Genomic DNA, 16,828 nt, shown 5'->3' with positions numbered 1-16,828 from the left:
GTCCAATGAATCAACAATATTTCAGCTATTAAAAAAACTACAAATCTAAGAAAAGCTAATTTCTATAAATGTTATAAACCAGGAGACTATGTTAGAAGATTTCTATTTATAGTATAAAATAAAATAATTGTAAAAATAAAATAATTATTCAAATAATGTAACAAAAATTATATCGCATCACACAAAATGAACTTGTTTTTTAAACAAATCAGCCAAATGAAAACAATAATTCTCAAAAGTAAAAAGTTATCCCAAAAGTTAATCCCAAATAAGAAAGCGCAACAAAAAATAAAAGTGAAAAGATTGTTCACATGAATTTCCTTGCTTAATATTTACTGAGATAATTTTTCAAATTATAGATTCTTTTAAATCTACTATGGTAAGTGAAAAAGCAAGCCAATAATCATCAGAAAAATGCTCATAACAATATTTAAAATAAATAAAAAATCAGATTTCAACTTAAATTTGAATTACCTAAAAAAACTTCACAAAAGTATTTTTTCTAATGTTAGCAAGTAATAGTTACTTTAATATACTATTTAGAATAACTGCAAGAGGAATCATAATGATACCAGTTAATATCAAAACAAATAATGGATTACAGAATGAATCAAGGACTTTTGGTGACTTAATATAATCAGTCTCTGCACTATTTTCAATTGAGGAAGGTTTCAACTGAATTGTTGATAGTAGAACTTCACTTGCTTCAACTGATTCAGATTGAAAATCAACTTTATTTTGATGAATCGCAGATACAACTTCAGTTTTATTAGAATTGAAAGAAATATCGCTTTCATCTTGACTGCTACAGACAGACTCTGTATCAGGGAACTCTTCAGTCTTGAATTCTGACAATGTATTCATCTGAGTTGAAGATGTTAATGAATCGATTGAGGTACTCATATCAGTATTGTTAGTTTCTTCAGATGGTATTTGTGGTTGGACAATTGCTTCAAGATCATTGACTGACAAATGATTATTTGAAACAACAGTTTTTGACAGTTTATGCTGCACAGATAGACGTAAGCTTTTATTTCTAAAAAATCAATAACAATTTTGTCTTTTTTTTAAAAAATATTTAAAATAACTACTAAAAAAATTAAAGTTGTGAACTACTAATGCTTTAGTATTTATGAAGCAACAAATATAAAAACTAAAGGATTTTTTATATAATTTACTTATTACATTAAAATTCTCTTCTGTGCTGAAATCTTAACTTACATACAGTTTAAACACTTCATATAGCTAAAGCATTTACTCTTTAAGTAAACTTTAGTAATTTTACACAAACAGACAAGCTACTTTTCATAAAATTGTATTTTTTATATATATATATATATATATATATATATATATATATATATATATATATATATATATATATATATATATATATATATATATATATATATATATATATATATATATATATATATATATAATGGTAATTAGAATATACAGAATTCTCCACAGAAACCAAAACTCACACATAATTCTCTACAGAAACCACTACTCATACAGAATTCTTTACAGAAACCACTACTCATACAGAATTCTCTAAATTTTTTTATATTACTTTATAAATTAAGACTGTTGATATCAAACAAGGGTGTACGACTCCCCATAATCTCCATTAAAATCGTGTAATGGGTTACGCAAAGGCTTCTGAGATGTGTAGTACAGCCAGATTGTAAACAAAAGCCACAGAGAATACCCATAGTTGTTAAACTTATATTGTGTGATCGGTTGATTTAGTCATTTTTAATTGTCAATTGTCAGCATAAACGAGGGAAAAACATAGATAAAAATGTGTCATTTTTTCGATTTTTAAAAGAGAAAAATAGGTTGGTTGCGACTTGATTCTAACGACTTTTTAAAATTTCTTTTGTTAGTTAAGAATTTTCAGGGAGTATTAGGAGAGCTGAATGATTTATACTGTTAACTGTTTCTGATATGTACATTTCAATCCTTAACTACCCTCTTTAGTATCCTAGAAAGTTTATAAGATAACTGTATGGTAGACAACTTTTGAGCCTTTTTTGGCCCAAAATTGTACAACTGTTGTATGGATTGTTAACTGAGCTCTGCAAGTGAAAAACAACTAAGATGTTCCTTCTAGTATTGAAATTAATTGATATGTTTTAATATATTTTTTAAAGTAATAAATGTATATGTATATGTATATGTATATGTATATGTATATGTATATATATATATATATATATATATATATATATATATATATATATATATATATATATATATATATATATATATATATATACAGTGTCTCAAAAAATTATCCGACCAAACAAGTTTTTCCCAAAAAAAAATGTTTACGCTCTAAATTATACTAAAAACAATGAATAGCGATACTTTTTTTGTCTGTCATTTTAATTCTATTGGGAATAGTATGTTATTTAGCGTTCATATTTTTTGATTCATGCTTCAGTTGGTTTATTATTTGTCCTAAGAGGAACTTAGTATTGAATAGGCTTGTAAAAAAATTATCCGACCAAGCGATATTTAGGTAAGTTTAATTAATTTTATGTGAAATTTGTTGAAATATTTTAGCAAATTTTTATACAATTAATGAAATTGCATAACAAAAAACTGTTTTTTTGTAGTAAAAAAAAAAATTATGTATAAAAAAAAGGTTTCATGTTTTTTTAAGTAAAATGGTGGGAGGTAAACGTCACTGGACTGTTTCTCAGAGAAATTTAGCTGTTGATCTAGTCAATCAGGGTAAAACCTATCGTCAGGTGCAGCAAGAGACTGGAATTCCTCATAATACAGTATCCGACATAATGAAGAAGTATAATTTGATCGGAACGACAGCCACAAAAGAAGGGCAGGGTCGCAAAAAAAAGACTTCTAAGAGTTTTGATAGAAACTTAATTATACAAGTCAAGAAAAATCGCTTCATTTCTGCTCGAAAACTGGCTGAGCAAGCTGAAGAGAATTATGGAATAAAATTATCCCATCAGACAATCAGAAATCGTATCCGAGACCAGGGATTTCAAGGACGACTTGTGCGTAATAAACCATATTTGAGTAAGAAACACATGAAAAGAAGATTGGAGTTTGCTAAGAAATTCAAAAACATGCCGTTAAGTTTCTGGAAAAAGATCCTGTGGAGCGACGAATCGAAATTCAACTTAAAGTCATCTGATGGAGCCCAAAAAGTTTGGAGAAAAGCCGGAGAAGCCTATAAATTAAGCTGCGTAAGAGGAACTGTCAAGTATGGCGGCGGTAACGTGATGGTATGGGGTTCAATGGCTTGGAAGGGTGTCGGAAAACTCCAATTTATTGATACTTTAATGGATCAGGTGCAATACAGAAACATATTAAGGCAAAATTTGAAGTCATCTGCTCGAAAACTTCGGCTAGGATCTGATTTTACATTTCAGCAAGATAACGATCCCAAGCATAGTGCGACTAAAACCAAGGAGTGGTTTGCTGAAAATAATGTTGAGGTCTTGGAATGGCCCGCACAATCACCGGACCTTAATCCCATCGAACATTTGTGGGAAATTTTAGACCGAAAAATTGGAGATCGGTCATTTTCCAAAAAAGATACCCTCAAAGTGGCAATTGAAGAAGCCTGGGAAAAGATTCAACCAGAAGAAACAAAATCTTTAGTTGAATCAATGCCTAGACGTCTAGAAGCTGTAATCCAAGCAAAGGGAGGCCCAACAAAGTATTAAAATAATTGTTTTGTTATATAATAACTTGTTATGAAACAAACAATGTGTTTGGTCGAATATTTTTTTGACAATAAAAAAACGACCTAAGTTCCTTTATTTTAAGACTGAAAACCTTGTGATTCATATTTTACATTAAAATAAATAAAATCTATTTAAAAACATGTTCTTTTATTTTCATTAATCTTGAGTTTACCAAAAAAGTCTAAATTTATGAAAATACAGCACTTTTTTTAGGAAAAATATTTTTAAAAATGTTTGGTCGGATAATTTTTTGAGACACTGTATATATATATATATATATATATATATCTGTGTGTGTGTGTGTGTGTGTGTGTGTGTGTGTGTGTGTGTGTGTGTATAATTCTTTTAATTTCAGACGTAAAAAGTGGGTTATCAATTGCCGTCATCTAGTTCTTGACAACGAAACTTCAGTAGATCTGAATAAATTATATGCTCTATGCAGTGAACATTCTGAGCCAACACAGTATTACACAACAAATATTGGAGGCAAAAGGAAAATTTCATCAGCAATCCTAACCATCTTCAATGTACTGAATCCTCCTAAAAAAATATCTGTCAAAAGATAAGCACCTTTAGAATGGTTTCTAGTTCAGCCAAGAAAAAAAAGTAAAAAAATCACAAGTGATCAGTCTGAAGATATGATGAATCCTAGAAAGTTATTTGCAGAAAAAACAGCTAGATGTGCATTAACTGATAAAGAGACTAAAAAACATGGAAGAAATCAAAAATTGGATTTTAACATGGCATTTTGAAAAAGCTAGAAACCAGACTGGTATTTCCAGCTGTTGGGGACTAATAACAACCATAAACAACATTATATTATTATTCAGAGAGCAGAAGGTTTTCAATTTATTTGCACATCACATTTTAATCAAGACTGCATTAAAGTTTTTTTTCTCAATAATACGAAGTAAAGGCGGTTGGAATGACAGACCGATATCAAAACAGTTTATTTATGCTTACCAAAATGCTATGGTTCTTTTATCTACTGAGCAAATAAAGTCAAACACAAATTGTATTTCATAATCAGATTTCAAAGTTGCAATAACTTTAGAAACATGTGTTAACCTAGTTAATGATCAAAGTAATATAGTGAATAGCTCACTATTCAATGAAACAAAATTAGCGCACAAAAGTAATGTAAATCCTCTAATGCAAATTCAGGGTTTGGTTTTACTAATTTATACTGAAACAGTAGAACCAATTCTGTGTTATCTTGCAGGTTGGCTAATCCAAAAAGTTTCTTTATGTCAATTATGCAGAAACAATTTGTCTCAGCAATCTTCTAAAATCTCTGGTAATCCTTATGAAGAGTTTATCAGTATCAAGAATTGTGATGGAGGAATCAATTATTTACAACCAAGTTTTTTTTTGTATAAACCTGTACAAATTAGGAAGCTATTTTTTTATGTACATTAAGAAAATATTTGCTTGCAAATTTATAGCAGGAACTATTATTGAAGCAATCAAGAAAGACTGCAAATTTACTTTGATTTATAACCCTCATCCTGAACATGCATTGCATATGGATTTATTATTATGTCAAGTTTTACAATCACAACATTGCTCCACGTAACAAAAAATACCCTAAAAAAATGCCTCTTGTTCTTCTTAAGTAGTTATTACACTTAGTTGAAAGAGACTTAATTGAAATTATTTATGTTAGTATTATACAGTTATGTTACAAACCTACTAGCATACTGTAGAGGGCCATTAAGAATTGCAATGCACACATCAGAAATAGTAATGCATAACTCAATCAAACTTGTAAGTCAATTATGCAATGTATTTTCTTTTTAAATAAATTTAAAAAAAAAACAATTATTACTTACGTTTACCTACGTTAAATATAATGCCATTTTTTTAATTCAAAATAAATAACAAACATAATAGTATAAAAAACTATCATTATACTACTATGCTTGGATTATTTATTATATTTCAGCTCCATCAGCGCTGTTGAAACAAAGCATTTGTTTTTTAAGTAGATAAAACCTGATGTTATGTCTGCAAAAGTATAATTGTTTACAAATCTAGCTGTACTAGGCATCCCATAATTCCTGTTGACCGAATTACACTAAAATCCGCAAGTCGTACACCCTTGATATTAAAACATTACTATATAGAAGAAAATAAGAACAAAATGCAGTAATAGTTATAAAGCATGAAAAAAAAATAAATGTGAAATAGTAATAACGAATTTTACTTCAGTGGTTGCATAAATAAACTTTCTAATTGTGTTTTTGAATTGCAATTTTAATATTTTAGTTTTCCCATTAAAATTTGTTTTAAAAATATCAGTTGCTAAAGTTTAAAATAAATGTGGTCTTAATTCTTTCAAATCACAAAAGGTTTTGAAAATTCAAGAAAAAAGTGCAAGAACCATCTGCTGAAAGTTGTATACAATTTTATTTCTATAAATTTCTATCTAATTGAAAACTAAGAAATTTTTATAAAGTACAGTCATCAACAACTTCCTGGGGCTGTCTATTATATTTTCAAATATAGAGAAGAAACATATAAGAAATTTAAATACAAAAAATGATCAGTTTGCTAACAAAACTTTTGATTTGCTGCAGCTGCAAATAGCTGTTGCAGCAAAATATCAACACCTTATATGTGTGAGTCCACACTTACTGGTAAAATATATGCTAAAGTGTTAAAATGCTTACAAAAACATCTTTTAACTCTCATTAAACCACATAATAATGGATCTTTGTCCTTATCTGATTTGTCTACAAATCATTATAGTAAACTACTATGGAATGGTATAAACAGAATGATGTAAACGAGTTTTCTTTTGAGGTATTCCATGAGAAAGTGGTACCGGTATGAAACCCACCATCTCAGATTTTCTTCACTTTCACACTTTCTATGGAATACCTCTTTTGTCAATTTTCTTATTTTAAATATTTTTAATTTCTTTAAAACACTTTTAATCTACACATTCGTAAAAAAAACCTAACTAACTATAATGCAATCAAAATAAGAAGAATAGAAATCAATTTACACACACCATTCAGCATTCAAACTATAACAAAAAAAAAAAAGAAAAAAGAAAAAAAACTACATGAAAGACCATTACTTTGATGAGAGTTACCAAGGTTGTGCTTTTAGCATTTTGTAACTATTTTCATAAGAATGAGACTGGTTAAAACATTCAGCAATAGATAAATTAATGGTGATCAATTTAAGTGATAAATCTGGTCTGCTTATTAAGCATTAAAAAAATGCAATTACCATTAAGAAGTATACTTAAATTTTTTAATAAATGAGCTTAGTAACCACATTGCTTTACTTTGTTTTTACAATACATTAGCAAACTCATTCACCAATCTAAACAGTTGAAATGTTTCTTTTTCAAAAGGATATTTAGTAATTACTAAAAAATACTACAGAATGAATCAAGGACTTTTGGAGGCTTAGCAAAATAATCTCTGCACTGTTTTCTTTTGAAGCAGTTTTCAACCGAATTGTTGATCATAGAACTTGATTTAATTCAGGTGGAAATTATTGTGATGAACTGCATACACTATTTCAGTTTTATCAAAATTTAAAGAAACATTACTATCATCTTGACTTGCTACAACTGCATTGTAGCTGAGAAGTATACTTAAATGCTGTAATAAGAGTTTATTATTTTTATAAATAACGTGGTTGCTAACTTAGCACAACAGTCTAAATTGTTTAAATGTTGTTTTTTAAAAAATTATTATCTTATAATCTAAATGAAAAACCCTGGTTAGTGTTATGATTTACCAAATGTAAATATTTCTTAATAGCAAAACCTAACAAAACAGCAATTGACATTATGTAAGCAAAGAGAAAAAAAAACACCTTATCACAATGGTTCAGTAGAAAATTAAGAAGATGATGAAGATAGCAAAAAAGGCCAAGAAGCGGCCATATAAATTTATGGGGCCAGGTAAAGCAAAAATTCTAGCTGTGATACTACTATGGAATAATTTCATTGCTTTGAGAAAAGAATCCTCTTATTAAAAAATATTTTATTAAACTGATAAATTACAAACCTACCATAAGCTTTAAATATCCACTTGAGACCTCCTAACTTAATATAGAACTTCATTTGGCATATTTTATTTTAGTTGGTGATTTCATAACAAAAGGACCCAACTTTTACAAGGTCCTACATGAACCATATTAGATTTTGATGAAACTTGTTAGGATGGTGTATGTCCATGAGATAAGCAAATCAAGAAAATTTCAGGTCAATATTTTATGTAGATGTTGAGTAACAACTAATTTGAGAACTAATTAAAAAAATTCACATAAAATACTATCATATAATTTTGATATTGAATTTCTGAAAAGACCAGATAATTTACAAGAGCACCATTTCATAGTAGAAAGTCAAGCTGTCTATATACAACACTTCATAACAAACTTAAAAAAAGGAAGCTTTAATTACTCTTGAATTTGAAAAAAAAAAACAACTAAAGTTTGTCAATACAAGATGCAATGAAATCTAGTTTATTTTCTTAAAGATGAAAAACTTGTTTGCTATTGTGTTAAAACACATCAACATATTATAGAGTTATTACATTTTGTAAAGTTAATAGAATTTTTCATAATATCTATTAGAAAAAACCTTTGTGATAGTCTCTGTGGAAACCTGTAAAAACCTTTGTTGCATAAGTGAGACTTCAGTAACTTAACCCCATTAACATATTAAGCAAAATTTCTGGCATATGACCGCCATGGCTGGCTCTGACATCTAATCTGAAGGTCCAATTTTCTATGGTTTTTTTCAACATTTGTGGCAATAACAAGAATGTTGTCCTCCAAGTGGTCAATCATTTCAGGCTTATTGGCGTAGATTGGCGACTTCACATATCCCCACCAAAAATAATTTAGCAGTGTTAAATCGCACAATCTTGGAGGCCAATTTACTGGTCTGAAATGTGGAACTATGCAGTTACCAAATGTTTCCTTCAATAAATCAATTGTAGTATGAGCTGTATGACATGTTGTGCCATCTTGTTGAAACCACAGCTCCTGCACATCATGGTTGTTCAATTGAGGAATGAAAAAGTTATTAATCATGGTTCTATAGCAGTCACATTTTTGCATCGCTTTTGAAGAAGTACAGACCAATGATTTCACCAGCTCATAATGCACACCAAACAGTCAGTTTTTCTGGATGTAATGGTGTCTCAACACACACTTGAGGATTATCTTCACTCCAAATACAGCAGTTTTGTTTGTTGACGTAGCCATTCAACCAAAAGTGAGCTTCATGGTTAAACAAAATTCACATATGAGAATTGGGATCAACAACAATCTTGTTTTGGTCCCATTCACTGAATCTACGCCTTGCTAGGTGATCGTGTGGCTTCAATTCTTGCATAAGTAGGCTTTTGTAAACATGCAAACCAAGATCTTTCTGCAAAATCTTCCATAAAGTGGATGGACACATATCATTGCTGTGTACAATGGCAGATAGACTGATTCAGGTTTTCCTCTATGCTATGCTCAACAGTAGCAACAACTTCTGTGTGCACTGTACAACGTATCTGTGGGTGCATATTATAACTTAGAGTAAATGTGTGGCAAAGACGTTCCATGGTTGATTGAATTAATTGCTCTGATGGACAATTAAGTTGACCATTACATGGACATAGTGCATGATATGTATTTCAAACAAAACCATGATTTTCAAAATAAATTTGCATAATTGTTCAGGTGTCAGTCTATTCATGTTGAAACGCTAAATCGAACTAAACATAAATCACTTGACAGCCCTCAAGATGGCTACCAGTTAAAAAAGTATTGCTAACTTATATTTCTATACCTCTAAAAAAAACACCCTTTACAGTTGATATATTCAAAACACTTTTTTTTTTTTAATGAAGTTTTCATAGCTTCACACAATTCAAGTTTTATTAGGAAGCAAGATATGCTACATCTTCTGGAATCACTGAGATTTCAAAACTACAACTTTTTTCATATAAACTTTGCTCACTACATTAAAAATGAAGAATATTCACTTAATGTTGTTTGTACATGTACATGCCAAAGTTTCCACTTAAAAGTTAATGATTATGAAATCACAAGGAATATACATCTCATGGGTTTATGATGCTGAATGGTTTTTGGGTAATATTGTTACCATCATAAAAGAAACCATGTCAAGTTTAAAAAAAATTATACTACTTTAAACACATTCACTTGGCCATACAAAGATGACTGATACCCATAATGCATGTTTGGTACAAAGTTTAAGGTCTTGTCTAATGAATGGAAGTAGTTATGAAACTTACTTAAAAGAAGATGCAAAAATAAGTCAGTTATTTAAACAAATTTGAAAAATTTACTTTAATTTACCATACTTTTTGTCATTTTGTAAACTGTGCTGTTTATATCAATACACTAAGTTTATGAACTTTTTGTTTATCAAAAATGAAATTTAAAAAATATCAGAAAACTTAAAAAAGGGTTTAACTTTGTTACTTTAACCATTACTAATAACTATTATCTTTGATTATTTAATGCTATACATCTAGTATTAAAGCTTTTGCAACTTTATTAACCCTATAACGTCGAGCGCGACGTTTTCGTAACGTTTCATTTAAACGTATTTAGTACCGAAAATATAAAGTTTTTAGAGCCGTCGACGATTTTGACGATATCGTCACACTTTTGTAGTTTAAATGCAAACCCCTAGTCACGCATTCTAGCGGCAATATTCTTGAACTATTACTTGTTTTGACAGACTGCGCGTTTGAGGTTAAGTGGTGTTTGGCACTTAGTGTATTTTCCGATTATTTTCAATCTACTGAAGTTTTAGTGGTGATATTTGCTGTGAATATTAAAAAAAATTGTAATAATTATAGTGAGAGTGTAATTCTTGTAAAAAAACATTATATTTATTATATATATCCGCATTTTCCAAACGTTACAAATTCGTTACGTCCGTCTTTTGAGTCAAAGCGGACAAATATTATCACGGCATGGATTGTGGAATGTTTTATGGAAAACGGCAAATTTATGACCTAGATGGATGCGATTCAGAGTCAGATAAGGAACCAGATGCTAATATGGATGAAATTGGTAAATAAAATGTGTATTATATTTAAAAATTTTGATTTTACAATATATGTTTACTTGATTCTTGTTCAAACTATTTTGATGATAATATTTATTTTTTACCCGCCACAGGAAGTGAATATATGCCCGACGACTCTGATTTGGATGAATTAGAAGACCTCCTAGTTAGTAGTGATAACACTAGTGAAGATGAGTTAGAATCTTCAGTTGTTGAAGTTGAAGAAGCTATTCTAATAGTTACAAGTTCTGAGCCAACAACATCAAGAACTCAAAGAACTCCTCTTTGGAAGCACATTTCTGGAGCTGATACAGCTAGATCTATACCTGAATGGTTAGGACAAAAAGTTTCCTCTGGGGTGGTAAAACGCTCTGTTGATTATTTTAGGCATTTTTTCTCGGAGGATATCATTGCCCATATTGTCAACCAATCCAATCTTTATGCAATCCAGCAAAATCCCAATAAAAGTCTTGCACTGAATAGTTAAGAGCTTGAGCAATTTTTGGGTACACTGCTTGCTATGTCAATGGTGAAGCTCTCAAATTCACGACTATATTGGAAGAGCAAACTAAACTGTCCTATTGTATCGGAAGTGATCAGTAGAGATAGATGGGAAGATATAAAGTCCAAGATTCACTTCAATGATAATACAAAAATTCCCTTACCTAATGAGAAAACAGACAAATTATTCAAAATCTGGCCTTTGATAGACCACTTACAAAAAAAGTTTCGGGAAATTCCAATGCCCCAAATGCTATGCGTAGATGAACAGATAGTTCCATTCAAAGGTAAAATAAGCATAAAGCAATAGATACCAAAAAAACCACACAAGTGGGGATATAAATTGTTTGGTCTTTGCGATGATAAAGGAATCATGTATGATTTTTTCATATATTCTGAGAAAATTGAACCGGTGTTAGGAGAACCTGACTTGGGAGCTAGTTCAAATGTGGTGCTGAAATTGGCCCAATCAATTCCTGTGGGATTGAACCATCTTTTATATTTTGACAACTGGTTTACATCACTTCCTTTGATGAAAACTTTGGCAAAAAAACAAGTATTTTGCCTGGGAACCGTTAGAATCAATCGTTTGCCTGGGATACCACTAATCAAGGACAAAGATTTGATTAAACGAGGAAAAGGGTCCTATCAAGAGGTGACTGCTCTAGTTGAAGATACTGAAGTACAGGTAGTGAAATGGGCAGATAATAGAGTTGTCAACCTTATGTCAACTTTTGCATCGGCAGAACTGAAAGACAACTGTAAGCGATTTGACAAAAAGACAAAACAAACCATTACAATTGATTGCCTTGCTATTGTGAAAACCTACAACAAGTTTATGGGAGGTGTTGATTTGATGGACTCGCTAATTGCACTATACAGAATTCATATCAGATCAAAAAAATATTACCACAAATTTTTTTTTCATTTTATAGATGTGACTGTTGTGAATTCTTGGCTAATTTATCGTAGAGACTGTGAGAATCTTCAAACACCGAAAAACAAGATCCAAAGCCTGCAAGAATTTAAATTGAGCATCGCGGAAGCTCTTCTTCTTGAAGGAAAGAGTAATAGAGGCAAAAAAAGAGGCAGACCTTCTACTTCCTCTACTGATGTTGAGTTTGCAAAGAAAAAAAGTAGAGGTCCTGCCACCAAAAGTATCCCTGGAAGTGATGTTCGTTTGGATGGTCTTCACCATTACCCTGAGGTCACAAACAGAGGAAGATGCAAAAATGTAAATTGCAAGAGTGCACCAGTATTTTTCTGCAGTAAATGCAAAGTTCATCTTTGTATCACAAAAGAAAAAAATTGTTTTGTTCAATTTCACACTAAAATAATAAATTAATAAATGTTGCATTATGTTTTATAAATAAAATAAGTTTTTTTTATTGAAAAACAAAATAATATAAAAAAATATAAAAATGAAGGTGCATTTTTAATTCTTGCATTATGGACCTATGGACGAATGTGACAATTAAGTTACATTTAAAAATAAATGCAAATTATATATTTTTTTAAATATATTTTGGTTGTTACATATTGATAACTGAGAAAGTAAAAAAATCAAACCAAAAAAAATTCTTTTTTTTCAAAAATTTTAAATTCACTTTTTTTTTTCAAAAATTTTAAATGGGGACTATGGTTGAGTCTAGAATTGTTTTTTTGCTTCTGATAAGACACATAAATTGATGTGTAAAAAAAATTTTTAATGTGATCATAGATAACAGAACTTTTGAACTGAAAATATAACTTTTAAAAATTTGGAAGGGGGGCACTTTTTGATGAATTAGTTTTTAAATAAAGAGCTCAAATCACTTGAATTTATCCAAAATGTCTTTTAATCGTGATTTTTGTAATTTTGAAGAATAAGCTTCTTGAAATTGCAGAAATCTTAAATTTATCAAAAAAATTTTCAAGTTTAGTCTGAAATTTTCAAAATTTGTTTGATATACATCACCCAACAAGTTTAATCAAAATTTGAGGTGGTCCATTGTAGGCCCATTAGTATGGTCATTATGTAAAGGTCATTCCACTTGGCATGAAATGACCTTTACATAGATTGAAGAAATATAATGATAAATAGGAAAAGCAAAATATAAATCTGCAATCAAATTTTTGATTTTTGATATTGCCTAAAAAATTTACATAAAAAAAAATAAGCCCCTAGCTAATATGTTCTTTTTAATACAAACTAATATTGTAAGAACTATTTAGATAACTAATAGTTTTATATAAAAATTTATTCAAAAAGTTTTATCATTAATTTACAGAAAATTATTACTATAAACAATTACCTTGTAAATGAGGGTGGGTTAGATCTTTTTATTTCATCTAAAGCAATCCTAAGCTCATGCTCTGCTTTACCACTATAAGATTAAAATGTTGGATAAAAAAAGATAGTATATCGCAAAAGAAAATGTTCAGTAAAATGAAAAGTAAGATCATAAGTAATTTTGATGGTTTATTCTAGTTGCAAATTAATGCTAACCTACTCTAACACTTTCAGTATATGTATATGAATATGTATATGTATATGTATATATATATAAAGTAGGATTATGACGTTTTTCAAATTTAATAGCCTGTGGTAGTAGACAATCAACTTTTGTATTAAATTTTCAGGAATAGCTTTAATTTTGTTTGGTTGTGAAAGGTGTTATAACTATACAGAGTCATTATAAGAATATTTGGCTATTTATAATTCATATATTATAAAAACTGTCAACGTAAATCTCATTTAGATCATTTTATCTTAACTATCTCTGTTGTGTAGTAACAACATCATTTTTATGACCTGTATTGGCTGTATAGTGTCAATTGAAACATTTTTGACTTATCAATAACTAGTGTTACCACCTCTTGATGTATTACAGTCTGACAGCGCTGTAGCATACTTTCAATTAGAGATTTAATTATTTCTTGAGGGATATCTTCCCACACACGGATAAGACTTTGTCGCAGCTCATCTAGGCTGTTAGGTGGTGGATGTTGGCTTCTAACACAGCTTCCCATAATGTTCCAAAGATTCTCTATTGGGTTCATATCTGGACTGCAAGCTGGCCCCTCCAAAATGTCTGCTATGTATTGTTGAGAAGTCAGACATTCATCATCAACAATAAAAAGCTCTGTGTGAGCAGTTAAGGATATTCTGCCTCATACCATCAATGAGCCGCCTCCATATGAAGTGGTTTCTTGAATGTTACAAGCAAAATATCTTTCATTTGGTCTTCTATACACTCTTGGGCATCAATCAGAACTTACAAGGCAAAACCTAGACTCATCTGTAAATAACACCTGTCCTCAATCATGCATTTCCCAATTAATATGCCTCCTTGCAAAAACCAGTCTGTTTATTTGGTGGTCTACAGACAATCTGGGACCAGTAGCTGCTGCCCAAGGTCATAAATTTAAATCATGAAACCTTCTTCTTATGGTATCTTGACTAACAGTAGTTCCATGAACTTCAGCAAGTTGTATTTTGAGACTTCGTGCAGTAGTGAACTGTTCTCTCAGTGTTTGAAGCATTAATAATCAGTCTTCCATGACATTGGTAGCTTGTGATCTGCCTTTGCCCGGTCATCTAGTGTGATCATTGGTCTCTACAAAACTTTGTAGATCCCTAAATGACTGTTGTATGAGACACTCCAATTCTTTTACTAAATTGGCAATTTATTAATCCTTCATTGGACAAAGTAAAAATTGCAACACATTCATCACGATTTACGTATGTACAAATGGACATACGTACATACTTGTATGTATGTATGTATGTATGTATGTATATATGTATGTATGTATGTATGTATGTATGTATGTATGTATGTATGTATGTATGTATGTATGTATGTATGTATGTATGTATGTATGTATGTATGTATGTATGTATGTATGTATGTATGTATGTATGTGTGTGTGTATGTATGTATGTATGTATGTATGTATGTATGTATGTATGTATGTATGTATGTATGTATGTATGTATGTATGTATGTATGTATGTATGTGGCTATACACAGTGGCTTTCAAAAATTTTAATTATTAGATTTCTCAGCAATTACTTAAATTATTACCATGGTTTTTAAACAAATAAAAAAAAAAAGAAGTTATTTTGATACCAAAATCAATCAAAAAATAAAGTTATATCAAAAAACTATTAAAAAAATGTCAAAAATATAAGGTTAGTTAATTTAAACTTAATAACTCTTAAATTAATTATAAAAAAAATCCTGAAAATTTGTACTTGCTTTGACCAATGTGAATTACAAATAAATTTGAAAAAAAAATCAATATCTAACCAGTATTTCAAGAGATATTTTAGTTGGTAAATTCTTGGCACACCAGAAGCAGAAAAATGGGCAGAAAATCAGTATCACAAAAAGTCAAATGGTAAATATCATGGTAAATATAAAATAAGTATCAAAGGGAAGAATATCCTAAAATTAGCTACCGAGAATTGTCAGCTGAGTTTAGTAATAGGGCTGCTTATATTAGTATCAGTTACAGAACAGTTAGGTGTCTTAATAAAAAAGGTATTGACTGCTATGTTACTGCCAGAAACTTGCTTTGAAGAGTGATATAGGATTAAAATGATATAATTGGTGTAAGGAAAGACTTCACTGATTAGAAGAAGATTGGTCTAATGTCATTTTCAGTGATGAATCAAATTTAGAGGTGGTTAAGCGTAAATCAAGATTTATCATTAAAAGATTTAGCTTCAGAGAAATATGAGGAAAGATTTTGTGTACCAAGAGTAAAAGACAATGGCAGCTCAATAGGTATATAGGGATGCATTTCTCATATGGGGATAGGATTTCAAAATATTTATATAGGGAGAACTAAGCAGTATACTTATAAAAAGACTTTGGAAAATATGCTTTAACCTATTGCTAGATCATTTTTTGGAAGGTGTAAAAATTGGATTCTCCAACAGGACAGCGAAATGGTACATATTAGCAACTCAATAAAAGAGTTTAACATATTACTCTTCTACCCAGGCTAGCAGGATCACCAGACCTGAACCCCATCTAAAATATTTGGTCATGGATGGACAAGAAATTATCAAGAGAGAAAGTGGAACAAAATAGGTTTTTGTATAGATTCAATCTGATGCATACATAATTCATTTGGAATTATGTATGCATCAGATTGAATCTATGCAAAAACCTATTCGAGTCTGCGTAAAAGCACATGGTGGTCATGCAAAACACTGAATTAAAACATGACCTAATATTTTTGACATATATATATATATACACACATACATATATATGTATGTATATTCTCTTTGAACATACCTGAACTTTGGTTTACTCTTTCTAAACAAGCTTTGTGGTGATAGCATTGATTTCTTCAAAACTTTTGTTGGTGTTTTATTTTGACTAAAAATTATTGAAAAATAATTTAAAAGGTATTAAACTTGCACTTTGCAATTTTTCAATATAAACTTTAATTTTTTCATATTTTTAAAATTTTTAAAATATGTTTATGCCTAAAATTTTAATGTTAAATAGGTCCCTCTGTTAAATGATGATTG

The 16,828-nt window shown here is 29.9% G+C and overlaps 1 protein-coding gene across 2 annotated transcripts in view; it reads right to left on the bottom strand.

Annotated features, from left to right (window-relative positions):
- Positions 1 to 356: 356 nt before the first annotated feature.
- LOC145187371 (FERM domain-containing protein 3-like) overlaps positions 357 to 16,828 on the bottom strand; it is a 48,032-nt gene continuing 31,560 nt past the window's right edge. For both annotated transcript variants that reach the window (XM_090088343.1, XM_090088351.1), the window contains exons 12-14: positions 16,590 to 16,673; positions 13,590 to 13,661; positions 357 to 1,036 (exon numbers count right to left, since the gene is read on the bottom strand). In XM_090088343.1, the coding sequence (XP_089944469.1) occupies positions 523 to 1,036; positions 13,590 to 13,661; positions 16,590 to 16,673 (670 nt within the window). In that variant the 3' untranslated portion in view covers positions 357 to 522. The remainder of the gene's footprint in view (positions 1,037 to 13,589; positions 13,662 to 16,589; positions 16,674 to 16,828) is intronic.

Source organism: Hydra viridissima, unplaced genomic scaffold (assembly GCF_058129835.1).
Source record: "Hydra viridissima isolate aposymbiotic clone 2 unplaced genomic scaffold, HvirCarnegie_v1 scaffold_1, whole genome shotgun sequence".
Classification (NCBI taxonomy): domain Eukaryota; kingdom Metazoa; phylum Cnidaria; class Hydrozoa; order Anthoathecata; family Hydridae; genus Hydra; species Hydra viridissima.
Note: the sequence above shows the minus strand (reverse complement) of the source record. Positions and strands in the feature narration are given on the sequence as shown.